General features: G+C 37.1%; 2 protein-coding genes across 6 annotated transcripts in view; one reads left to right on the forward strand and one right to left on the reverse strand.

Moving 5' to 3' along the window:
* On the reverse strand, window positions 1-26658 carry arhgef7a (Rho guanine nucleotide exchange factor (GEF) 7a). Of its 5 annotated transcripts, none has more exons than XM_084422025.1 (22): window positions 26322-26658; window positions 21726-21809; window positions 16392-16476; window positions 15781-15914; window positions 13777-13978; window positions 13588-13676; window positions 13313-13407; window positions 12619-12714; window positions 7813-7935; window positions 7579-7717; window positions 7439-7498; window positions 7190-7336; window positions 5794-5880; window positions 5555-5633; window positions 5309-5448; window positions 3767-3988; window positions 3485-3578; window positions 3312-3401; window positions 2690-2860; window positions 979-1078; window positions 767-821; window positions 1-668 (listed from the first exon to the last, which is right to left on the reverse strand). In XM_084422025.1, exons 1-22 carry the CDS (start codon window positions 26484-26486, stop codon window positions 546-548), a joined length of 2580 nt encoding a protein of 859 aa, XP_084278151.1. In that variant the 5' UTR covers window positions 26487-26658; the 3' UTR covers window positions 1-545. The 5 variants fall into 5 exon arrangements, with proteins under 5 accessions (XP_084278151.1, XP_084278155.1, XP_084278153.1 ...); XM_084422029.1 differs by having other exon boundaries at window positions 15766-15914; window positions 26322-26611; XM_084422027.1 differs by lacking the exon at window positions 2690-2860.
* Window positions 21944-26932, forward strand: part of aff3 (AF4/FMR2 family, member 3) — a 28382-nt gene continuing 23393 nt past the window's right edge. The window contains exon 1 of the mRNA XM_084422021.1: window positions 21944-22104. The gene's annotated coding sequence lies outside the window, so the exon portion shown is untranslated. The remainder of the gene's footprint in view (window positions 22105-26932) is intronic.

Below are 26932 nucleotides of genomic sequence, written 5' to 3' on the forward strand. Positions count from 1 at the left end.
CTTGGTATGTAGAAAAACAGGACGCTCACAACCCCAGACATCAGTGGAATGCGAAGACTGAGGTACTGTCTGTTAAACACCACAACATTAGGTGAAAGACGAACTTGTCAGGGACATTAATGCCATCCGAAGAGATGCTGAAGATGCGCCTGATTAGGTACGACTTCAAGCAAACAAGTCACATCATGATTGTTCAGCTATAAAATTTGTGGTTTTCAAACTAAATAAAAAAAAAATCTGCTTGGTGTAGATGCACTAAAAGACCTAAGACCTAAAGTCTTGGAATGAGCCATTTTAGGCCAAATATGTATCATTATGTTATTACAGACTTCCTGGATGTCCATGGTGCTTTCAAGCAATCTGAAATTTCAGTGTTGAACTTGAACTTCAAGGTCACCTAACCACTAGTGTAACAAAACTAGTAAGGTGTGGTGCCCCTAAAGGGACCTGGTGATAGAAAAAAATATGAGATGGGAAGAAAAATGTATTACGTTTCCCTCCCATCACATAATTTTCCTTTAGGGACTCCATAGTAAGGGGGCATTTCATAAATTGGTCTCGTCCCAAGAAAGATCGTTCATATTCTTTAGCATTTTTCTAACTATCCTCTCCAGATCTTTCCGGGCTCTCTGTTCTTCCTCCAAGGATTTCTTCATTTTTTTATAGTCCTGTTGGAATGGTAAAATCATGTAACCAGGCAATGTAAACTATACAAGATTAATTTAAATATTAAGAAAAGCTTCCTCATACCCTCACAGACACTCACCTGTTTAAGTTCTTGTACCTCATCTTTGAGAGCATAAACAACATCCACAAGGCTCCTAGGAAACATTGGATATTGAATATGTCAGTGCATACTTCAATAATAATATCATAATGCTGAAGCTCTATTCAATTCATGTTCTCTTGACAAACAACCTTTTTTTAACACTTGTTATAAACGCTGTTTCATTAGAATGGCCAAATATGCAGTCTTACTTCTCCTCCGGAAGACTCTGACCATTACTCTTCAACTCGTCTACACTGAACTTCTCCTCCCCAGGAACTATCAGTGCTGGACTGGCATCTTTCCACTGTCCTGTTTCAAAAGAGAAGCCCCGCATATTGATTTCAGGAGGTTTAGTTCAGTTGGATTTATTGATTAACTCAGGACAGGACCACTGTGCCTCAAAGAATGGTTTGGACTGGATCAAACTTACACAGGACTGTGCGAGAGTGAGACAGGAGTTAGTCATGCAGAGAGGGATCGGATCATCCAAAAAAAAAATTAACGCATTCAAAAAACCAAACAAAAAGAGCACCAAGGGTTTCCTGAAGGATGGTAAAACTGAAATTAAACCACACACATACAAAAAACCTTTAAACAACATTAAAACCAGACACAAAAATAAGTTTTGTTGTGAGAGATCAATTCCTGAAAGGATAAGCATACTGTACAAAACAACCCAAGATTTATTCAAAATTTATATTACAAGGTTTGTGGTATTTTGTCATATATTTGACTCTGCATATATATAACAATCACATTAATAATGTCTTGGTTTCAAATCACGGAAACGGCACTGAAGTATCTCTGTTGAACAGTTTTAAGAATATCTGCAGTAAACGACCGACAAAAAGGTAGTAAATATACATATTTTCTTTTCGTTCATTTTTTAACCACAGAATAGAACTTGGTCACAAGAAATCACATAACATGAGGAATTATACTCTCTGTCATTATTGAAATAATTGGCAAGTTGGTTTTCTTGTTTTTCTCAAACACATCATACATAAAAGAGGAAATTCGAGAGGTCTCGAATGAATGGTGAAGAACTCTTGACTATTACCATCCACACACCTGATTTAAATGGATTCTAATAGAATTTCAACCAACATTAAATTCAACTTTTTTTTCTGTAAACTTCCATACTTTTCACTATAGACACCACTATAAACTTACATGTTAGATACAAGCATACAAAAAGTCCAAAATCATTCAAAATACATTTACAAATTGAAAATAAATACATTTATATCACATAAGTATGAACAAAACGTCCCCAATACTGTCCGTGGCGCCATCTGAGAATCATACTTATGAATTTCATGAACACTTATTCATGAAGTTCTCTGATAAAGACCCAACTCCTCATGTCAACAGAGCGGAACTCTAATGTTCACATTCAGTAAACAAAGTCCAAGGTAATACCACACATTTCAGATGAATGACAATACTCTATTTACAGACACGTTAAGAGATTTTACCATCTTTTTTCTTTTACAGCAGAACCTGTCCTTGTTGCCTTTGGAGTGCATTGTACCTTCAACAGCGTTAATAATTAAATACATCTGGGAATGAGGGAATAAGAACATCATTTTTTAAAGGACACTTAAATCAATTTTGAATGCGAGGCAAACAAAGTAAAAAAAAAAAAAAAAAACGGAGTTAAGTGAGGTTGGTGGTTTCAGGGGGAGTTTAAATGTCAAGGCAACAGGGAACTGCTTTGGGAAAGTGCATATATATGCAGAAAACGATGAGGTGTGATTAATACAACACTGAGAAATAAATAAATAAAAATGAATAAAATAAATATGCATTAGAGTGACATCATTAAATACATAAATAGTTTCAAATAAATATAAAGTCATTTAAAATAAGAGGAGTGAGGGGGAGATTAATTTTGGTGGGAGATGTAGGAGCTCTTACGGGAAACAGAGCCCATCCTATAACTGTGGGCCGTCCATATACTGTCATAGTCAGAGTCCTCTGAGAGGTCTGAGGTGGCCTCGGGCCTTGAGATACTGCTACGGCGGCCCAGAGAGTCCACACTGGATTGATCCAAGACGTGGTTATGCATGAGATCAGTGCCTTGCCATGCTGAAGAGGCCGTCCGGTCGCAGATGATGAGAAGGGGATCAAATCATAGGAATGAAGGGAAGGGGGGAGGCAGGGAGAATCGCAAATGGAAGGGGTGGAGAATAAAACAAGGGGGCCAACCAAAGAATGGACATGGGTGGTGCAACCACATAGATGGGAGAACCAATAATACCGACATAGTAAATGAGTTTTATAAAATGATTCAATGAAAAAGTAATGTGTAAAAATGAAAGTGGGAGGGGGGGGGGGATAAATAAATGAACATTAAGTATGATGAGGAAAAAAGAGAGAGGATATTGTTATAAGAGATCCAAGAATAAACTTGTTAAGATCAACAGACTTTAGTTTATAAAGGACTGCTGTTCTATGTTACACACGAGAAGTAGATATGAATGAGGAATGTCTTAGAAGAAAAGAGACAGAGGTGGACGGGGCCGCATACGAGACTTACTTGAGTTCAGAGTCTGCCTGGTTTTGGCGCTCGTGCAGTAGGCCTCAATCACTTTCAGAATCTGAGCGTCTTCCTCCAGAGCTACAGTACCTGCACAGGTCAGAGGTTACATCAGACACGTGATCTTTCAGAATCTCTCGATTTCAATAACCACATCAAACCTGCTGACTTACTCTTCCTCAGTGCAAACTCCTCATCGGACGGCTTCCTCTCCGGCTTTCTCTTGGGCAGCAGCTTTTTCATTGTCTTGGGGCTTTTACTGAGGTCCTGAAAAAAGAAAGAATAGGAAAGGAGGTGAAGAGGAGACTTACAGAGCTATAAGAGACTACTCAAAATAATAGTGACTACAATATCAAGGGAAATAATCAATAATTATGATTTCTGTTTTATATCATATTGCATTTAATATTATATTTCCACAATTTTTGTAACAGGAATTCCAGTATGTTACATACCTCTTTATAGCAGAGAGCAGCTGAGGGCCTGAGTGGGGGTGCTGGACGCAAGCAGCTCAGGCTCCAGGGCTTCTGGGTTTTGGGGGGCTCCAGGGGGCCCCACATCATGGTGCTGTGTGGGGCCCCATGGGAGGAGGGATGTGGTAGGGTGTGGTAGGCAGGAGCAACTGTCAGGCCCCGGCTTTCTGCATGTCTGGATGGCGTCAGAGGGTGAGACGGGAGCTAGAGGGGTAAAATTTAAGCTGACATTTAAGTTGAAGATAATTTACAGATCACATTTCAACCCAAAATAAATAAATGTTTGTGTTACATTACGCTTGACTTTATATTGTGTAAAGGGATAGTTGAAGGAGAAGCAAAAATTTAATTAAGAAAATTTATTTTTTATTATTTACTCACCCTGATTTCTTTCCAAACCCGCAAGACTTTTGTTCATCTTCGGAACACAAATTAAGATATTTTTTATGAAATCGAAGAGCTTTCTGTCCCTCCATAGACAACTTCGCAACCACCACTTTGACGCTTCAAAAAGTAAAAAAGAGATTGTAAAACTAATCCATATGAATTGAGCGGTTTAGTCAATATTTTTATGAAGAGATACGATCACTTTATATGATGAACAGATTGAATTTAGGCTTTTATTCACAAATAAACATTCACCACACATCAGTTGTGGTCACCGGAAGCTCAAGCATGTTCACTTGACGTGTGAGAACCAATGAAGTTCATTCTCCTGTATTACGAAGAACTTTTTAGCTTCTGCAAGAACCAACAAGGTTCTTTCTCACAAAACTCAATTCATATGGATTAGTTTTAAAATTATTTAAAATAAAAAATATAAATTAAACTAAATTTGATTATAAAAATATATATTTATTTGTGTTCCAAAGATAAACGTAAGTCTTAGATGTTTTGAACAACGTGGTTGAATAAATGATGACAGGATTTTTATTTGTGGGTGAATTAACCCTTTAAAGTCTGTTTCACAAATGTCTGTTGTGGTTTTTACTTTTTTGCAAAACTCTTCTGCATAGCAGCTAAGAAAGTGCTAAATAAATTAAGTATTTAGCTAAATAAATACTTAAGAAATAAATAAAAACATAAATAAAATACACTGTACAAAATACAGTGTTATATTGCGCTTGACTATATTGTGTAAAGCTGTTTATGTCTGTGTTTTTAAGTTTTTGTAAAGCTTTTTGTGCATAGTGGCTATAAAAGTGTTTCATAAATAAATAAATAACGTAAACTGTATACTTTTAGATATTTAAAAACGTTCATATTTATATTTATGAATATTTAAAGGGATACTTCACTGATTAGCATTAAGCTTTGTATCAGTAGAAACCCGGTAGTATTTTCGAATGACCGTGCTTCCCTCCCTCATGTCCCCCTGAGACGAGAGATTTCTGTATTGTGTGTCTGGAAAAAAAACTCAGATGACGCAAAAATCGTCATTTTGCATCATCGGAGGCTTTTTTGGCCAGAGGCTAGAGACTACAGCCAGTAGTAGGAGCTTGAACAGGTGAACAGGTGACTCACTGTGTGGCAGGGAACAGTGAGGGGTTTCATGCTAGGAGCCGCCATGGTGGTGTGCTTGGTCTGTCGGTTCAGATGCTCGAGCCAGTCCTGCAGATCCTGTTTGTTATAGCAGATCACCTGAAGCCTCTCAAACATGCTTCCTATTGGATGGACACACACACCAGCACAGTCAATGAATGACTAAGAATGATAAAAACACTTGATTGTGTCTTGAACTCAAAGAAATGTGAGTCAGTTTGTCCTTACCCGAAAGCTCAAAAGCATTTTTATGACTTTCAGAGTCTTCTAATGGGGTCACCGTCATCCCACTCAAAGGTAGCTTGCCCTAAGAGAAATAAAGCAGACGTTTTATCTTTGTGCTAGAGCCGCAAGTTCTATTTTAATGTGCATGTTGAAAAGCTGTGGTTTGATGGAATTTTAGGGGGTGGTGGAGAGAAACAATGAGACTGTGCATTAATCAGCTCTGACAGCAGCTGGTTTCTGACCTGGTAGATGAAGCCACTCATCCTTGGACTGGCAGATAGGATGAGCAAAATATGAGGAAAAAGCAGAAGGTAACGCTCATGCTTCTCCTAAAAAAACAAAAATATAACACAGCCATTGTAACTGCAGAACTGAAAATCACAGTGGAAAAACTATTGTTATTATCGTCAATATGAATTAGCAACAGGTCTTTTTAAAACATTTATAATTCTTTCATGCTGTTATTTAGCTTTTTCTTGCATGTTGTCCACAACTGACGTCAGTTTCAACTTCTACTTTTTTTTAAGTATTCTGAAGTATAAAGACAAATCTTAATTTTTTTTAAACAATTCAAAGGGTTAAACCCACTGGATAAACACATCAGTACTTACTGTAATCTTGTTAATAACTGTAATAATAAAAGGTTTCCTGAACACTACCAATAGTTGTGTTTGCATCAACAATATTTTTAATTTAATTTGATCACAAATTGTTAAAACCCTCAGGCCATCCTAGGCGTATATGACTTTCTTCTTTCAGCCAAATACAATCGGAGTTCCCAACTTTGTAATGACATTGAATAGTGTCCAAAAAGCGCATCCATTATAAAAGTAATCCATTGAACCTCAGTGGGTTAAAAAAATGCCTTCTGAAGTGAAGCGATGGGTTTTAGTAAGAAAAATATCCATATTTAAAACTTTATAAACTATAATCACTGGGTTCCGGCAACGACCGGAAAGGGTGACATCTGATCCGACATATGATGTAGCTCCTTTTCTCTTATATCAAAATTGTGTTCGGCTGAAAGAAGAAAGTCATATACACCTAGGATGGCTTGAGGGTGAGTAAATTATGGGATAATTTAAATTTTTGGGTGAACTATTTCTTTAAAAACCTGAAGTGGATCTTTCTTTCCCCAATCAGAACATATTTTTTCCCAAGACGTACAGCATCTGGTGTGATTGCTAACAAAATGTAATATTTAATATATTACACGGAATATTACTTGATACGGAAGTAGCAACAGATCGTTTCCTCCATATTGTAAACATAGATCCAGGTGAAACATAGTAGAAAAAGAAAAAAAGTAGTCGGAGACTTGCTAAATGGATGGAGGTAGATCTGAAAGTAAATTTGCATTTAATTGTATGAAGGGGGCAGGGTTTTTGCTGACTAAATGATTAGAAAAGTCTGCCATACCGGAAAGAAGTCTGTTGGTATGACTCTTTGATTAAAAATGACAAGATCAAGTAAATCATTCACAATATGATCAATAACATTCTTTAAGAAAATAGATAGCGTGAATTTTCATGTCTGACATTGGTCTAATAAACAGATAGTCCCATCCCAAATTCACACTATTAGGGGAGAATATATTCGTCAGGTCTGTCAGCTATTGAGATCTTTGTGCGGTCTCACCTCACAGCCATGGTTCTGGACCATGGCCTGGCTCATATACAGCACTGACCCCAGGGTCTTGATGTCCTCCCCCTCCCAGAGACGAATCGCCTCAGTCAGGATCTGAAGCTCAAGCTCCTTACGCTTCCGCACCTCCTGACACTGTGCCTGTAACCATGGCAACACAATACATTAAGAAGGCTGGTTGTCATGGGAATGATCCACACCTAACTGCAGTGGCAAAACCACGAGACACCAGTTAACACTCACAGAGAGATTCTTGAAAGCCGTCATACATTTCTGAATTTCTGTCCTGTCTGGATGACCCTCCTGAAAGGCAAAGAAGACAGTGTCACATTGACAATGATAAAAAAACTCAACAGAAACCAAACAAACACTCTCTCTTCTACCTCCATGTGTCTCTCCAGCTCCTTCAGTAATGTGGGATATTTGTCCAGTCTCATGAAGGGTTTGCTGAGGCCAGAGGTCAGTGTAAGAATACCTGGTATGGACGCACCCCTTCCCTCCATGAACTCTCCAAGTTCATCACTGCAGGCACAGAAATGAGAAGTTATCACCAGTTTTCACCTATCAAACCAGTGAAGGGGTTCTCTGTGAAATCAGAACACAGTATGGTGGCGTACCTGTGATCAGTGAGAATACTGACTGCCGACGGGTGGTTGGAGCAGTAAGATACATAAAGAGACCTCATCTGGGGCATGAGATTCAGGAAGAACCCCCCAACCTTCTGCTGAAGCTCTGGAAGCCTTAATCACGGAACATTGAGGAGAATGATTACAAACACTGTACTGATGTTCCTCAAATATTCTTCTTAGGGTTTTTTCTGAACCTATAATCCTAAATCTAGGACATAAATCTATATTTCCAATATTAACAACACATTCTGCAAGTAATTCAGCCCAAAACATTTAAATTCACAGACTTAATTTAAACCTTATTTAGCAGATACACTACCGTTCAAAAGTTTGGATACAGTAAGATTTGTGTGTTTTTTAAAGAAAGAAATGAATACTTTATTCCGCAAGGACACATTAAAGGAATGCAATTGATATAAAAAAAAAATTGGATGACTAGTAATTTCTTACTACTTAATTCTGAAAAAACAAAGGTTTTAATTATTGGACCAAAAACCATGTAATAACCTAGAATACTGTCTAACACTTGATGGCTGCTCTGTCAAGTCTTCGTCGTCGGTTAGGAACCTGGGTGTGCTTCTTTGATACCAATCTTTCATTTGAAAGCCATGTTTCTAGCATCTGTAAAACCGCATTAATAATAATCTAATCTATAATCTATAATATCTAAATTATGATATATGCTCTCAATGAAAAATGCAGAAAGTTGGTTAATGCGTTCATGACCTCAAGGCTAGATTATTGTAATGCTCTACAGGGTGGTTGCCCTGCATGCTTAATAAACAAACTCCAGCTGGTCCAAAATGCAGCAGCTAGAGTTCTTACTAGAACTAAGTATGACCATATTAGCCCGGTTCTGTCAACACTGTATTGGCTGTATTGCAAATTACTTACAAAGCAGTACTTGAGCACTTGAGCTCAGTACTTGAGCGAGCTCTTAACGTGTTATAGTCCTTCACGTCTATTGCGGTCTCAAATTTCTGGGCAGTTGATAATCGATAATTTTGATAAAAAAAATCGACTGTGGTCGGTAGATCATTTTCCTATTTAGCACCCAACTCTGGAATAGTCTTCCTAGCCTTGTTTAGGAGGCAGACACACTCTGTCAGTTCAAATCTAAAAACTAAAAACACATCTCTTTAACCTGGCATACACAAACACATTATCACATTTCTATAATTCACATCAATTAAAGGATTGTTAGGCTGCATAAATTAGGTCAACCAGAACCTAGAACACTTCCTATAATTGTACTTGTTACTAGTGATGGGAGAAACTAACCAATTGCAAAATGATTCACAATTTCGAAGCAATCGAAACGCCACACGCTGGTGACCCCTGCTGGTCAGAAAAGTGTAAATGCAACAAATTAACCATGGTTATTTTCATGGTTTGTTTTGCGTTCCATGGATGGCTCAGCTAAACAGGCCAATAAGAGACTATTAACCACTATTAGTAGTTCTGTTAGAGTAGGGGTTTAATCCCAGCATCCTTGCCAAATTTGCCCATTGGCCTCTGTCCATCATGGCCTCCTAATCATCCCCTTAATACTGACTGGCTTCATCACTCTGTCTCCTCTCCACCAATAAGCTGGTGTGTAGTGGGCATTCTGGCGCAATATGGCTGCCGTTGCATCATCCAAGTGGATGCTGCACATTGGTGGTAGTTGAGGAGATTCTCCCTTCCATATGTAAAGCGCTTTGAATACCCAGAAAAACGCTATATAAATGTAACAAATTATTATTATTATTGTTATTCCATTTAATTATACTAATGTCTTATTAAAACATCTACAATTGTATAAAACTGATCAGAGATCAGGAAAACCCCACAGACTTGTTCTATGATGTTCAATGGTTCACCGCTGGGGGGCGATCTCAGTAAATATGCATGATTCATGGGTTCACAGATCATCGCCTTAGAAACGAAGCGCCTCAATTTAGAAACGTTTCAAAACAGTTATGACATAACGAAGACTCGTTTACTGAAATCACGTGACTTTGGCAGTTTCATACACGCTCCGAACCACTGATTTGAAAGAAAAGATTCGAAAAGATTTTTTAAGCTTCACGAAGCAGTGTTTTGAAATCGCCCATCACTACTACATCGTAAGCAGAATGGCATCTATGCTAATATTAATCTCTCTGTTTATCCCAAGGTTACCGTAGTCAGACGTATCCTGTCGATATCCAGATAAGATGGTGGACCTGCACCTAGACACGACCACAACGCAGCTCTGATTGTCAGCAGAGATCCTGTCAACTAGACAATCCCCTGTGAAGACCTCGTCGACACGACAGCCATCGGCACTAGGGGCGTTTCCTCCAAGGAGGCAAGGGAGGCAGAGCCTCCTCAAAAAATTGGATGAGAAATCCTAATAATCCATATTATAAAAATAAGACAACGCAAATATTACAAAATGTGACATAAAAAAATCATATAAATCGCAAATTTTTCTTAAGTAACACTGTCCAACAGCGACAATGGCAGGTAAAGTTACAGCGGAAGTTCGCGTCTCTTGTGCCTCCTCTGAGCCCATTGAGTTTTAACAGCCCCCTTAAAGCGTGTGGTGGGTTTGATGGGGGTAATTGAGAATGAGTGGGGGAAAGTCATGTGATAGGAGGCAATGCCTCCATTGCGCTATGATTGGTTATGGATAATGCGATAAATCCCGCCTCTTGTTTTCGAGCGTGTTTGTGAATCGGTCTGAATGAACAAAATGATGGCGTTTAATGGCAAAGACTAATTAAAAAGCAAGTAAACAACTCAACCACTTAGATATCACTGCTTTATGTCACGTCAAAATCAAACTTAAAATGGACTGAAAACATGATGTAGGGATTTTTTAGTGAGCAATCAGTAATCAGCTTGGTGAAATTAAAGGTACATCTTTGTCTGTGATCAGTGTTTACCGAGCATGATAACCGATGAAAATAAGTTGACTATTAAAAAGAATAGCTGAGCATCAGTTTACAAACATTAAAAAACTGTAAATGAGGAGGCAAAGTCCACAGTTTTTTAATGTATATATATATACACAAATTAAAAAACTGAGGACTTTGCCTCTTCATTTCAGAACACCACTGATCGGCACATATCCTCAGCAAAGACCACAGGAAACAGACAAATCCTCTGCATAGATCTATGACCAGCTTCTCCATACTCGCGTGATGAATCCGATCATCAAGCAAAAGGAACCGAAAGGAAATATTGGAATGCTACCGATCCACAATCCACCATGTTCGTTTGTTGGCCAGAGGAGAATTGGCCCCCCAACTGAGCCTGGTTTATCCTTGGGTTCCTTGGCACTGTCACCTCGGGCTTGCTTAGTTGGGGACACTTCATATTCAACACTATTACTGATTTGACTGCTCTGACATTATTGGATGAGAAATGAACTGAGCTGGACGATGACATCATTGTTTTTTGCAGAACTGCTTTATTAGATTAAATAAACTTGTTTAATAATTGATCATCTTTACTACGGAACTGAATCAACACTGAACTGACCTCAGCTGAACAATGACACTATTTTCTTTTAGAATTGCTGTACAGCCAAAAAGAAATATTTTTGCATCATTGAATAATTTTCCTGTTGTCACTGTAAAGCTGCTTTGAAACAATCTCTAATGTATAAAGCAATATATAAATAAAGGTGACTTGACTTAGTGATCAAAAATGAGAATAAAGACATTTTAATGTTACAAAAGATTTTTGTTTCAAATAAATGCTGTTCTTTCGAACTTTCTATTCATTAAAGGATCCTGAAAAAAATGTATCAGGGTTTTCACAAAAATATTAAGCAGCACGACATTTTCAACAATGATAATAAAAAATAGTTATTGATCACCAAATCAACATAATAGACTGATTTCTGAAGGATCATGTGACACTGAAGACTGGAGTAATGATGCTAAAGATTCAACTTTACCACAACAGGAATTGAATTAAAATAACTTCTTTCAAAAAAAAATTTTTTTAAATCCTACCACTGCATATTTTTGAACAGTAGTGTAATTTCAGTCTTCACTACTATGTTATTTTAGTTTTTTTGGAAACTTTATATTTGAATTTTTCTGAATTTTATTAAACATTTATTATGTAGCAGAATGCTTTTATTCTTAGATCTCAGATCTCTGTTTATAATTTTCTAAGGTTTTCTTTACAAAAAAATAAAAATAAATCAATGTGCTCTTACTTTCTTTGACAGGTATAAACTCACATTTTTTTAGCTGAAAAACACATTTCACATTTTACAATCTTGTTCAAATATTTACTACTAGAGGTGTAAAGTAAACATTAGAAAACTCTAGTGATACTCTAATCCTCTATAAGGGATAGTTCACCTAAAAATTAAAATTTTGTCATCATTTACTTGCCCTCATGTTGTTCCATGTTGGTAACCAGACAGTTGATGGAACCCATTGACTTCCATAGTAGGACAAAAACAATACTATGGAAGTCAATGGCTGCCGTCAATTGACAGGTTACCAGCATTCTTTAAAATATTCTGTTTTGTGTTCTACAGAAGAAAGCAACTCACACGGATTTGGAACAACTTGATGGTGAGTAAATGATGGCAAAATTTCATTTTTGGGTGAACCTTCCCTTTAATGGACCTCAGGTTTACGTTACCGCCCAGGTCTATTTTCATCATCTAGAAGTCGAAACTCGATCTATTTGATTGAGTCTCAGTTTCACTAAGTGCTTAGTCCCTCCTGTCGTAAATTACTCAGTGCTATTAAGAGACAGTCCAGGAATCACACGGCTGCTCATGGTTAGAATGAAACTCACTTGGTGCGGTCCTCCAGTGACTGGACCAGAGTCTGCTGGAAAGTGCTGATTTCCTCCAGGTTCCCGAGAATGACACTTACATCTGAGGTGCTCAGTCTATGAGAAACGATGAGAAAAGTCAATGCTTAAACATTAAGGCTGTACTTCACTCGAATAATAAGAAAACTTCAAGTGGATTGGTTACAATTAAAAAAAAATAATAATCTTTGAGATTTTTGAGCTGTTTTAACTGAAAGCAACTTGCACTGACATATCTTAAAATATATCAGTACCATTGTTTTTTTTAAAGATTTTTTTTGTGCCATTTTTGCCTTTTTTATTAGGATAGGATAGTAGCTAGACAGGAAGTGAGGTGGGAGAGAGAGGGGGGACGGGATCGGGAAAGGTCCACGAGCCGGGACTCGAACTCAAGTCGCCCAAAGCACAACGGCGCTACATGTCGGCGCCAACATAAGTACCATTGTTTTAACTCAAAATGCACATCAGTAATGTTTTTTTTCTAAGGCATGTTTATAAAACCTACTCAAATGTCCTAATTTAACTATGTGCTACGTATGGCTAAATCTAAGCCTCATATGTGAAACCATAAAATTGGCTGCCCTAGTCAGAGAAAATAGAATAATGTTAATTTTAAAGGTAAATTGAGTATTTTACTCTTGTGTGTGTATTTTTTGGAGGATAGCAAGCGTTTTACTTTTCTGTCATCTGTAGAGGTCTCAGGTAGTTGGTCAAAAGGTTCTGGAGCTCCTTTGAATACTCTGTTTCGGTTTCTAAAATGTTCTGTAGCACCTGAAGACAAACAAACAGCAGCTATTTTTAGACAAGATATTTCTAACACAATGATTACTAATCACCGGCGCTCATTCACAAATCAACCGAGTCTGATTACTGTTTATGCACAAAACCTTCAAAATTAAGCGAATCAACCTGGTGACACTTCAAAAGGATATTTGATTAAAATGTGCTTACCAGGTTGTAGTAGGTTTTACTGATGGCTGTGGTATCAAAACCTTTGGGGGGGCTTTTAAGAGTTCCAGATTTAGGGGACACTGGTTTGTCTGTAAGGCCACATAAATTGTTTTAATAAATGTGCACTGTGGATAAAGAGAAGACCGTGTTTATATATTTATAATGGGTCTACAGCAAACTGACACATACCTGACCCTTTGATCTCTCTGACGTAATTGCTTGGAAACCAGCCTGTCTTGCCGTTGAAGGATCCTTCCCACCAGCCCCCTTCTTCTGTGCGAGTAACATTGATGATGTCACCCTTGCTGAAAGAAAGCTCATCCTCATTGGTCTGCTGGAAATTGAAGCGAGCTTTAACCACTAACTGAGCGTTACTGTTCTCCGTCATGTCCTATAAGAGAGAGAGTACTTATGTTTACATACAGCCTCACGAGTCCAAAAATCAAAACTGACCCATTTACATTAATTAATATGTTTTCACAAGACATTGCTTCTAAATAAGCTTCTAAAACCAATAAGTTAAGTTACAAACATCAAAATAAAGCATCAAAATCTTTGCCTTTGTAACTTATCTAAAAATATGCCAACATAACAGCTCTTCACATGGACAGATGTTTTATACACTACTGATCAAAAGTTTGGTGTCAGTAAGTTAATGCATTAAATGCATTAGAAAAGTGAAAGATTTCTATTTCAAATAAGCTGTCGTTTTGAACTTTCCATTTATCAAAGAACTCATTTATCAAAGAAAATATATTGCAGCACAATTGTTTTCAACATTGATAATAAGAAGAAATGTTTGAGCACTGAATGATTTCTGAAGGATCATGTAACACTAAAAGACTGGAGTAATTGGTTCAGCTTTGCCATCACAGGAATAAATTACATTTTAAAATATATATTACAATAGAAAACAGTTATCTTAAATTGTAATAATATTAATACAATATTACAATATTTTATCAAATAAACGCAGCCTTTGTGCGCTTAAAGGGCCTTTCACACAGAGCGTGATTAAGCGACGCGAATGTACGTCGCGATGACACTCTTATATAGAGTGTCAATAGATCCCTATGGAGCTATTCACACTGGGTGCGATCAATCGCAGCGCAACAGTTTCTTTTTTCCACCAGTGTATCAATTTTTTCCCCCATCTCCCTGCGATGGAAAAAGCCGCCTAATTAGATTTGAGCTTACCAGAGCCGCTGCTGTTACACAAAAGTGTGAGATTGGTGGCGCTGTTTTGAAAACCTGTGTAAACCCCGAAGAAAAGTATTCCGGAAGAGAGAAGAGAATGGATGTTGAGTGTTATCACTGGTGTCTGAGAACAGATTTATTATTACATGTTCTTTATACAGAATATTATTTCTATTAATTTTCCACTGAATTATGTGAACTGAAAAACTTGAAACAGCGTACAAAGCGATGTTTTCTTCCATGCGTGTCTGTTGTGTGTGCTGTCATATCAGTCATATTATCTGATCATAACTCCTGCCCTACCGAACGGCGACGTCATGTTCATTTCCTCGTTCTGAGTTCTGCACGGTTCCACACATTAACAACTGAGAGAAATGTTTTTACAGATGAAACATGAAGCCAAATAAATATATGATTAGAATATGATTCTAATCATATTAGAATATATGATTAGAACAATATATGTTCTGTATGCAACATATATGTTCAGCCTTTTTCATGAGGCTCGGGGTATTTTATAACAATAAAGAATGAGAAATGCTTACATGAGAAATGCTAAGCAGTTCAGTTTATTATAAAACACTACAAATAATGCACATCTGCTCATTACTTAACCAAAAAACACTTTAGATCGCAGTCTGAAGTTATTACACGCACTCAATGATGGTTTCTGTGTAGTACCAAACTTTATTTATCTTAATTTACTGTTGTATGTTGTGCAGCAGATGAGGTTAAAGCCAAATGGGAAAACCTACAAGATACATACATGAGGAAAAATGTTTTGCGTTAAGTATGTAAGCTCCGTTTGTCTGCGATTAGCTTAGCTTTATCACGTCGCGCTCGGTGTGAATGGACCTTAAGAGACTTCTTTAAAAAAAGCATTAAAAAAAACAATCACTGACCCCAAACTTTGGAACAGTTGTGCAGATGTTTTGCACATATTTCCATTGTGATCTGGTGAGGTTGGTTGAGAAGTCTCACCCCAAAGTTACTCACAAGGCTGCGGAACTGGTTATGGAGCAATTTAGAAGATCGTCCCAGTGAAGACTGGGAGGCCAGCGATTCGAAGGATTTGATCCGGTGGGCGGAAGAGTGACGCGTACATACAGAGTCGCTGCCAATGCCAATATCTACACCAACACAGAGAACACAGAAGAGAATAACAACCATTGGGAACATCTGTAACAGTGTCACACATTATTAGAGGAGCACATTCGGAACTTTGAACACATTTTAAACTGTTAATAACTGTACTTTTTGTTGTTGTAGCACTGTGCTGGAATTTATTTTCCAGAAAGTACCGCATATAGCTACAGTAAGGTCTTCAGCTAGTCAGCTTGAGATCCTTTCCATCTAAACTGGTTATATCTCTTAAGCCTAGTAGTGAATGTTTTATGAGCAGTAGGATAACCATATTCATCCACACAGTCATGCAGAGCCAAAGCACAACCAAACAATGTTCTTCCGCAAAATGCATGCGGTTTTATTTTTTAACCACTAGTGGGCCAAAAGTTAAATAGTGTTCCTTTAAAAGAATAATGTTTTTAAAAAATCATTCATTCATATTGTGAAAATCTAAATGGGATGGTTCTAGATACTAGACTTACCTGCAGTCACTTTATTGAGGGCAACCAGTGTAGTGAGGACTCTGCTGAAGTTGTGGCCCTGAAGCAGGTCACCAGCCTCAAATGGCTATAGAGAGAAAAACATTATATAACACCATTAATCTAGACCACCTACAACTCGGTTAAAACAGTGAAAGAACCATACAGGACTCTAGCCTATTTCAAGCACATTAAAGGGATAGTTCACCCAAAATTTTTTATTCTGTCATCATTTACTCACCCTCATGTCATTCCAAACCGTAAGACATTCGATCATCTTCAAAACACAAAACACAAATGAAGATATTTTAAATTAAATCTGAGAGATTTCTGTCCCTCCATTGACAGTCACGCAACCACCACTTATGTTGTTTTAAAAAGTTCATAAAGAGATTTCAAAACTAATCCGTATGATTTGAGTGGTTTAGTCCAAATTTTCTGAAGAGACTGGATTGCTTTATATGATGAACAGATTGAATTTAGGCTTTTACAAACCTCATTGGTTCTTACGGAAGCTCAACCGTGCTTCATAACACACGAGAATGAACCTCATTGGTTGTCGCATGTCAAGCATGCATGCTTGAGCTTCTGTTACCACAACTGATGTGTGCGTTGATGAATGTTTGGACTAAACCGCTCAATTCATATGGATTAGATTTACGATCTCTTTATGATCTCTTTACATTTGAAGCGATTGATCATAAAAAAGTAGTTGCATGAACTGTCAATGTGAGACAGAAATCTCTCAGATTTCATTGAAATATCTTCATTTGTGTTTCGAAAGATAGTATACTAGAAAGTATTATGGGTTTGGAACAACATGAGGGTGAGTAAATGATGACAATTTTCAGTTTTAGGTGAACCTTCCCTTGTGTCTCATTCTTGATCTCCAGTAGCTCACAATGCATATGTTAGGTTGAGTCAGTGTAATGGTAAGCATTATTATGTGCTACACTGTAGCAGCAACAGAAAGGTTCCCAATTTGAATCCAAAGGATCTGTAGCCTGTCTTTAAACCGCATCAATTACATACATTTTATTTGTGCCGACCTGCAACAGTGGCATGTTCGCTCTAGTCCATTACATCAGGGTTTGCTTTTGCTGTGATCTTATGGGAGTGACAGGTTGTAAAAATAAAAAAAATAAAAATATATATATATTGTGCATGATTAAACTATTCATAATAAAAACTGACAGTAGATGTAAACATGATATGTATATAAAGGCCTGTGAATTAGGCCAAATATAGGCTATATGTAAATAAAATCATGAAACAACATTAGACAAATTTTGAATAATATGCAAAAAAATTATCATATCACTAAAGAGTTTTGTGAGCTCTTGTCAACTCCAGCTTACAAGTTAACTACGTCAGACGGAGACCACAGAGACTTCAACATTGTTTTTTTTATAAAATATGGAAAATAAAATAAAAACTTCCAGGACTATGTGTCCTACTGAGGAATCCACAATGAGTAGGAAATAGGAAAGGGTTGCTCAGAGTTAAAGATGCTGCTGACATTGCCTGATTTATTCAGAGTTGATGCAAAGTGAAGACACAACTTTGATAGGCATTTTTTAATGGAAAAAATAAATTTAAGATTGAATTTTTTTATTGTTTGATATATTACAGATCTCTACCTTTCAATTTAAATGTATATTTTTGAATTTGTTACATTTGCTTTCAGATGGAGCAGCATTTACTACACAGAGCCGTAGTTCACTGACAAGCTGAGCCATATCGCATTAATTATCACGGACATATCGCCTGCGATAATTAATGCGATATGGCTCAGCTTGTCAGGGCTTTTGTGTGTACAATCAAATATAGTATCAGACAGACGTACAATCAAATAGTCCACATTCAGCATCTATGCAGACATTCATCAGTCATTTGTTATGTGTGCCGTTCGTTCCTCTGAGCAGGTGGTGTGGTTAGCTAGGGGTCACTGATGTCTCTTTGCTTATGAAGTGAGAAATCTGATTTGTTCAGCTCTAGATGGTCTGTCCTGTGTTGCTCTTTCGCAGTATTAGAACTGTTTGATTGACAGTTATGTGTACTTCTGTGAATGGACAGTGACTGTGTGCACGTGAACTTCAGTGGGAGCAAAATATCAGCTTCCGCTTTACTTTCCGCTCTGATACAGTTTATGCCCTGAGAGAAGAAAAACAAGTGTGTGTGTGTGTGTGTGTGTGTGTGTGTGTGTGTGTGTGTGTGTGTGTGTGTGTGTGTGTGTGTAAGTGGACAATGCATCATCTTGAGCGCATTGGCTTTCAAAGCAATGCTGCTCCTTCAATGCTTTACTACATCACATATCTGTTTGGGAAATAATGCCCTACTTCTACAGCTAACATAATAAGAATATCCATAATCGGTTTTATGGAAATTATTTTATGTTCTCCTATAATTCCATGGAAAATGTAATTTCAGAATTAAATCAAAAAGCAAATCACACCTGAACCACACTTAAAAAGCAGTTTCAGAAACAAGTTTACGATGCAAGTTTGGGGACAGTAAGATGAAGAAAAAAAAAAGAAAAAAAAGAGAAACTAATAATTTTGTTAAGCAAGGATGCAATAAATTGATCAAAAGTGACATTTATAATGTTACAAAAGATTTATATTTCAAATAAACGCTGTTCTTTTGAAATCCTGAAATAAATGTATCACGGTTTACAAAAAACTATGATAATAAAAAATCTTTTCTTCAGCAGCAAATCAGCATATTAGAATGAACATGTGACACTGAAGACTGGAGTAATGATGCTGAAAATTCTGCTTTGCCATCACAGGAATAAATTATATTTTAAAATATAGCCTATTAAAATAGAAAATATTTTGAAAATATCTACAGCCTTGGTGAGCTTAAGAGACTTTCAAAAACATTAAAAAAATATATATAAAAAAACGTACCGATCCCACACTTTTGAAAAGTAGTAACACAATAAGAGCCACTGTGTTTTTAAAACATGACTTAAAATATAAGTGTTTCAAGAGTTTCATAAGGTGATGCCTGACTTTGTCACACTTTATCATATCTTTTGGTTTGCTTCGATCATATTGTAAAACAAACAAATACAAATTAATAAATCAAATTAATTCAAATCTTTCATATTTAAAGTATACTTAAGTAACTAGATTAGAATGATGTATTTGGTTTTGGCTATACATAAATATAATTCCAGCGAAAACAATACGATTTTGGCCCTAATGTGGTGTGATTCCATATAGAGTGAAATCAAATACAAAAAACAATGGGAATTGCATGATGGAGTCCTAAGAAAATAAATTATAGTCAGACTGCAGATCTGAAAATGTCATCATGTAGTTAAGCTTGAGATCACATCATCACAGCTGAATGGGCTCATGCAATGCTTCATGGTGAAGCAGCTTCAGAAGAGGCTGTTCAGAGTAAACTGGACACTGAGTAGATTAGTGAAAATCCCCTAAACAACAAATTTAGAGCAAGCTTTCATTCCGTGAGATCAAAATAGTCCTGAATTTATACAAAAAAAGTGCAAATCAAACTCTCAGAAGATTAAAAAAGCCTTCTTTCAATCAGGCCTATAGTTGTATCATATAACGTATGTGTGGTGTAAATCATGGGATGAGGGTTGTCATCCGGGAATGTGCACACAAATCATGGGCTGGAGTGGCAGACACTCCTGAGGCATAATGACAATAACATGTCCTTGCAATTTTTGTGACAAGTGCTCACAGCTGTAATGTTTCACACAAAATCCTAAAAATAAGTGTTTACTATAACAGCTTATTTCTGTTCCAAAATTTGCTTGCTGTGATGACAGGGTTGATCCCCAATAGAGCCTTGGGCATTGCAAGGTCAACCGGACACCTTTTAACAGGTCAGAGAGGAGCAAATTACTTTGACAGAGGTGTAACAGCAAACACAAAAGCAAGAACACTCAATATGAGAAAAGCACAAGGTGATTAAATATAAAGATTTACCTATAGCCACATAATGTACATTCAATGTCTTCAGGATTAGAAAGCTACAAGCAGGTGAGTTTTTACATTTGGAGCTAAACTTAAAAGTTCTTAAAAGAACCATATTATTGTATGAAGAACATTTTATTAATCTAAAGAACCCTTTTCCACTATAAAGAACCTTTTGTGAAATGGAAAGAGTCCATGGATGTTAAAGGTTCTTCGTGAAACAATGGATGCCAATATTTTTAAGAGTGTATAGCAAAGCCAGAACTGAAAGTATAGCCTATGTATGCAAACAAACCCTGAGATGAATTCATTAACAATCACTGGCAGAACATTTTACATTTTCATACCTAGATCATGGTGCAGAAGCAATCTTAGATTTACAATCACAATGCCACATGCACCAGACACAACATTAATCACACTGAACTTGAGAAAAGGTTATAAGATATTGTCAGTACATGTTTAGATAATGCTTTTGACATTATGCGTCTACCAAGAGCTCCATATGTGACGTGGGCCTCAACCTCACCACATCTAGATACACTTGACAATACATTAGCGTTGCCCTGAACCATCTGTTCCTTAATAAATGCGCATAGATCAAAATCCTACTAGCCCTTTGTATGTCTTTCTGTGAATATTTGTGTCAAAACTGGCATGTTAATAACTATTTTTAACTAATCAAGCCATAAACGGTCTAGGCCTAATAGTGGACAGAAAAAAAAACTTTTGTAGAAAAAAGACTATTTCAGGTAATATATTTTTATTTACATTATAATACAATCAATACTAAATATTATAGTTAGTTTTAGACTACAATAGCATTAACAAATAAAACCAAATCATTTAAATTATTTGAATATCCCACAAATGTCTGTATTTCATTTTTGTCATATTGGGGGTACTTGGCGTTAAAAGGTTTATTAAACACATTATGAAAGGCACTTCTGTTAAACTTAACCAGCAGAAAACAAAGCTTCAATCAAGGAATCTATACCAAAAACTAAAATTCATGCAGACTCAATTGAAACAGACAAACTGTACATGAATGGACAAAGCAACGCCATTCATATCTGACACAGCGCACAATATCGATGCTGTAATGCACAACATCACCCGCAAAATCTAGATATTTTGTTGACAATGCGTACAATAACCCCCAAATAAACCCTAGAGACATTTTCAGAACATTACAAAGCGTTTGTCCCATCAGACTACGGCAATAAATCGATGTGCAGGGGGGCATGATCTCATTCACACCGGTCCAGAGTTGCGTCTCCTCTGTATACTGCACGTCTCTTTTGTTGATTGTTTTCATTGTGGCGCCAATGCAGCAACATACAGTACAGTCAAGACTCAAAATACCATAAATACACCAACTTACCTCGACGCGAAACACCGCGCAGCCCTTCAGAAACTCCGTGATGTTGCTCAAGCACTCGCTGTCGTTCTTGGGATCTTGAAAGATCTGAGGAAAACGGGAAGAGCGGTTGCAAAATGTGAACGCTTTGGGAGTGAAGGACTGGTACTCAGGTATCCTGCACGAGAGTCCACGGGCTAACTGACTGACTGACTACAACTACATACATCGCGTTAAACAGCACCGTGGAAGTGGACAGCAGGAGGAGGAAGTGACGTTTTCAGATGGACGCCGAACGAACACAATGGGACCAACGGGACGTGAACAACACACACACCCCTGTCCCCTGATCTGGCGGGGGAAATCAAAACCGATCCCTCATTCAGATCAGGTATTTTGAGAGGTAAAGGAGAATAATGTAAATCAAAACATTCTTACAACAGTTAAAACATCAAATTGTTGGTTCTGGCGTAGTTGCTGCTAAGTGTTTTCTTTGAGGGAAAAAGGGCTCTTAGTCAAATTCAAAATCGACGCAACCCCAGAATTAATGTCAGTCATGTGATTTGTTGTATTGTAGCAAGAAAGGACATGTTGTCAAAGTGTTGTAGCTGCAAAAGGGAAAACACGTGGTGGGTTGCCACTGAAATATGTCTGGGCTGGGGTGGAACCAGAAGGAATGAAGTCAATATGTTCTGTAAAGGTAAAAATGTTTAAATAAATAAAATACTAGAAGTACCATTTTTGCACTGATTGGCACTATGTTGTTGAAACCTTCTTGAAAACAGGTAGGTACCATTTTGAAAATAGCTTGAATACAGGCTATTGTGTACCTCAAAACATTTCTCCCTAATGGGGTAGCTGTTTTTCGAGTTCTTTCTACAGTAGGCTCCATTTTGTAAGTTCCCAGGAGACCTTATGCCCAGAGGTTCTCCAGAGGGTTCCACCAGTGTGGCAATGTTTCTTTTCATTTTTACAGTGCAAAATGATCAGATTGGGACACAGGGAGTGGAAGCAATCCTTGTTCATTGTTTTCATGGGAAGCGTCTGCCAACCCACCCATCCTTATGTGAAAGAATAATGATATGAATAACAGTATTTACAAAAGAATGCTGTGCAATATCTTTAGTTTAAGCCTGTAGTGTCTCAGCCCTCTTTTAGGGCCCTTTCTTTCTGTTTTATTTTGTTTCCCTAAACCGATTAGAATGCAAATAACAAATGTATTTCTTTATAACAAATTGTCGTTTTTTTTTTTAACAATTACATGTGAACTTACAGTTAGACTTACAGTTAAACACATTTCATCAAATAGTTTGAAAATAGTTAGCTCTCCCAAAAATAAAAATGATCCTTTACTCACCCTCATGTCGTTCTAAACCTGTACTACTTTTGTTCAGGCCAATAGAGGCGGTATTAACATTGGCATGGAATGGCATCTTGCGCACAGAAGCCATTGGCACATCCGGTGGCATATCCGGTTATCATTGGCATGTGCTAGTGGATAGCCACAGACATTGTTTCTTTTTTTTATAATATGTACAATGTATTTAAATACATATTGCACTGTAAATATACAGTTGTTTTGATAACTCGCATAATAACACAAAATAACAATAATTGTTCTATTTGCATATGATTAACAGTTAAGTCGTGTCATTTGGATTTATAAACTATATTTAGATTGGTGGCCACAACTAAAAAAAATTTGTTACAATTAAATTTAGTTCTAATTAAAGTGATACCAAACCAGCAGGGGTATGTGCCACCACAACTTGACACTTACCAATCAGTTAGGCCTATTTCATGTAATTGTAAACTAGCTTTAGAGAAAATGCCACAAACCATTATAAAGTGATACCATTCCAAAATGTATTATGAAAACTGGCATCAACCATTCAGAAGTTTGCTGGACCTTGACACTGGCTCTTCACATTCACAATGCAGAGTAATGTAGGTCTGTAGATACCATATTAAACTGGATGTCTATTATAATGTGCCTACAGCAAACATTCAACATTATTTCTTATTACATAATTCCATAAAATTCATTGTGGAATTTTAAAGCCATAGATCATATAACCACTAAGCACATATTAAATTGTAGGCCTATCTATATTTATTTAGATCAGTGTCAGATTACTTGTTTTTGTTTTTGCTACATAAATCCCAAACAACTAGCCTACTAAATACGCCACCTGTGGATCTTCCTCAACTGTCGTAAGGTTTGGTTTATCTTGCACTCAAATACAGGTGTGCCACAAACTGACTACATGTTTGAAAAATATTACCGATTTGTAAATGTTTAGTTTAAAAAACGCTTAATTAGGCTATTTATTTAAGATTTTGTGCCACAATTACGACAGTATAACTGCTCAACTCATCTGTCAGTCACTACTGGAGGTGCCACAACATATGGCGACATGTTCCGCAACATTGTCAGTAGAACATGATGCAATCCTTCGGCACCTCATAAGTTATAGTGAAAAAACCCATACATTTACCAGCCCATAGACCCTCCCATCGAAGAAATCAGGACAGAAGTGGTTGAAAGTGGACAAAACACTAGATGTAAACGGTATGTGTCCCTCATCTACTTGTGAACCGATCGACCAAAACGCATCTTAATACCAGGTGTTAACAGGGCCTAGACAGCAAAGAGCAACAGTAAGAGCTTTAAGGAAACTGTCAAGATTGCAAGTTGATTTGCTGAAAGATGTTCACAAATGTTCGTATCAGCAAATCAAATTGCATTGTCAATAAATCTTTCCTTCTTTGCAGTGTCATCCTATTAAGAGCTGCAAAGGATACCTAAGACGGTACTATGAGAAATGGATACTTCCTTTTAAGTCAGGGAGCCTAACAGCTGAAGCTAGGATATATTTACGTTTTGTAGTGAATTGTCGGGATGCCTTATGTTTGAATACCTTCAAGTGTTCTTTAAAATGGTTTCTGTTCTTTTAGAGCTACAAAATGGGTAACAAATCTAGAAATGGTAGTAACTGATCATTGCAGTCCGAGTCTGATTTTGAGACAAATCTGCCCTGAAAGAGTTTTGTCTTGTTCTCATTATTGCACAGAGAATTGACCAGAAGAACCGAGTGTCTAAGATAATTTTAATTATTGATCATATTTTGATTGTCACAAATACTGCGATAGATATTTGGATCATTATGTACTGATGATAATTAAGGCAGTGACATGAATAATACAATATTTAAAAAAAAAATATATATATATATATATATATATATATATATATTATTTTTTTTATTATTATTTTTTTATTAAATGACAGTTGCATTTAACAGGTTAGTTCTGTTGCACTCTGACTGGTCACATGGACAGTCCCGACACAAACATGAAGCTGCTGCCCACACCATCTAGAAAAGGGTCAAGTGCACTAATATTTCTTTTTCCACTTTAAATATGCAAACTTTAGATTTAATTTTTTTTTTTCATTTCCACATAGCCCTCTTGCCGGGAAATACACCTGCTATAAACATCCTATTGTTATGCTCACAGTCAGAATGTGAAATTTGGTAAGCAAACCAGATGGAGCTTCAAAAGAGGTTATTGCTGTCATAGACTGTTAGTCATTGTCAGAGCTGACCCTGAATATGACTGAATTCTTAAAACGCACCCCCTTCTGTATACCAAACCAAGAAGGACAGACTCCATGCATTATTTATGATGAACTGCTTTACAAAACACGCTGGATATCATTATACTTGAGTGCTTATGTGCTGACTAACTGACTTTAATTATAAAAAAAGAATACATTTGAATTCTGTACCTGCTGAGACTGAGAGGCCCTACTGGCATATTAAATCACTATAGATTTGCATTTGCCCTCAGGCATTTTATTCAGTGGAATATTTTGTTTTCACTCTGATACTATGAACTGTTTTTAATTTATTGTGTGATTTAATGTTATTGCATTCTTTTTACTTTTGTGCAATTTAGTTGAGATAAGAAAAAAAAAAAAAAACGTGTGTTGAACTATAGTTGAATGAAGGCCATTTGGTGTGATTTTCCGAATTGCATTGAAAAGAAGCAGATGCTTATGGGAATAAAAAGAAAAAAAAACACTGTTTCTTTAAATGTACTGCTTTTTGTCAATGTCTATGGAGGCCAATTTCCCATGTAAGCAATATAAACAGGGATTCATAGCTAACATTGATAATACCTAATAGATTAATACTGTTCATACACAGCCATGTAATGCGATTTGCACGCGCTTATCCTCAGGTTTCCATAACGTAGCCTATACAAACTGTACTCTTACACACAGTCGGTTAAAATCTATGTTTTACTGGTTTCCTGAGAAATATGACAGTCAAAAGCAAACGTTTAGTTTATTAGCCTATATATCTCACAATAAAATCGACGACTGCCAATGTTGTTGCCTGGAGCAACAGCAGCACTAGCGCGCGCTGAACGCCACAACCGACCTGCTGTATGCGTTTACATTCATATTGAGGATTAAACATCTGTTTTGACCAACAAAATATACACTATATTGGCCACTTGTGCGATAACACATATCCACGCGTGTGTAGAGTGAAGATTACGGGTAAAATGAACACTGAAACACGGTGCGCCAAAGGGAGGATGCGCGCTTACTTTATCAGTAGTGCCTGGACGCAGCCGCTCCAGCAGCCTGCACAGGACAACCCCATCCTTTAGCGAAGACTGCAGAAATCCATCAGGGTCCGAAATTGTCTTTTTTGGTGATTCCAAAACCCCGAGCGTAATGAGCCAAGTAACCGTTTGTTCCGCCGGATTCATGGCCACGCCAGCAAGGTCGATGCTCTTAGTATTATGATAGTAATGGGGGGGAAATAGGCTGTCTATTATCAACCAGTCGTTGAACTGAGAACCATTTTCTCTAAAACGTTTTATTTGTGGGATGGCGCATTATGGCGCTCCATTGAGATGAGTAATGCTATCGCTTCGCTCCCATTTCCTTTATTACGACAAGCTGTCAAACGCCTTTCACTGGAATACAGTCAGCGCACAAAACCTGCATCTTCCGGCAGATGACATCACAGCACAGACAGCCGTTTGTGACCAGTCTGCTTCGCATCCTGCTTTGCATGTGGACTGCATTCACCTGCTCTTTGCATGTTAAATGTGTCAGAACAGAGAGATCTTGTGGGCATTTGTTAGGAGACCTATTATGAGAGATTAGAGAGAGGGAGCGTTTAAATGAAAGGATATTGTAAAATAGTTCT

The sequence above is a fragment of the Rutilus rutilus genome (genome assembly GCF_951802725.1).
Source record: "Rutilus rutilus genome assembly, chromosome: 10".
Taxonomy (NCBI): Eukaryota; Metazoa; Chordata; class Actinopteri; order Cypriniformes; family Leuciscidae; genus Rutilus; species Rutilus rutilus.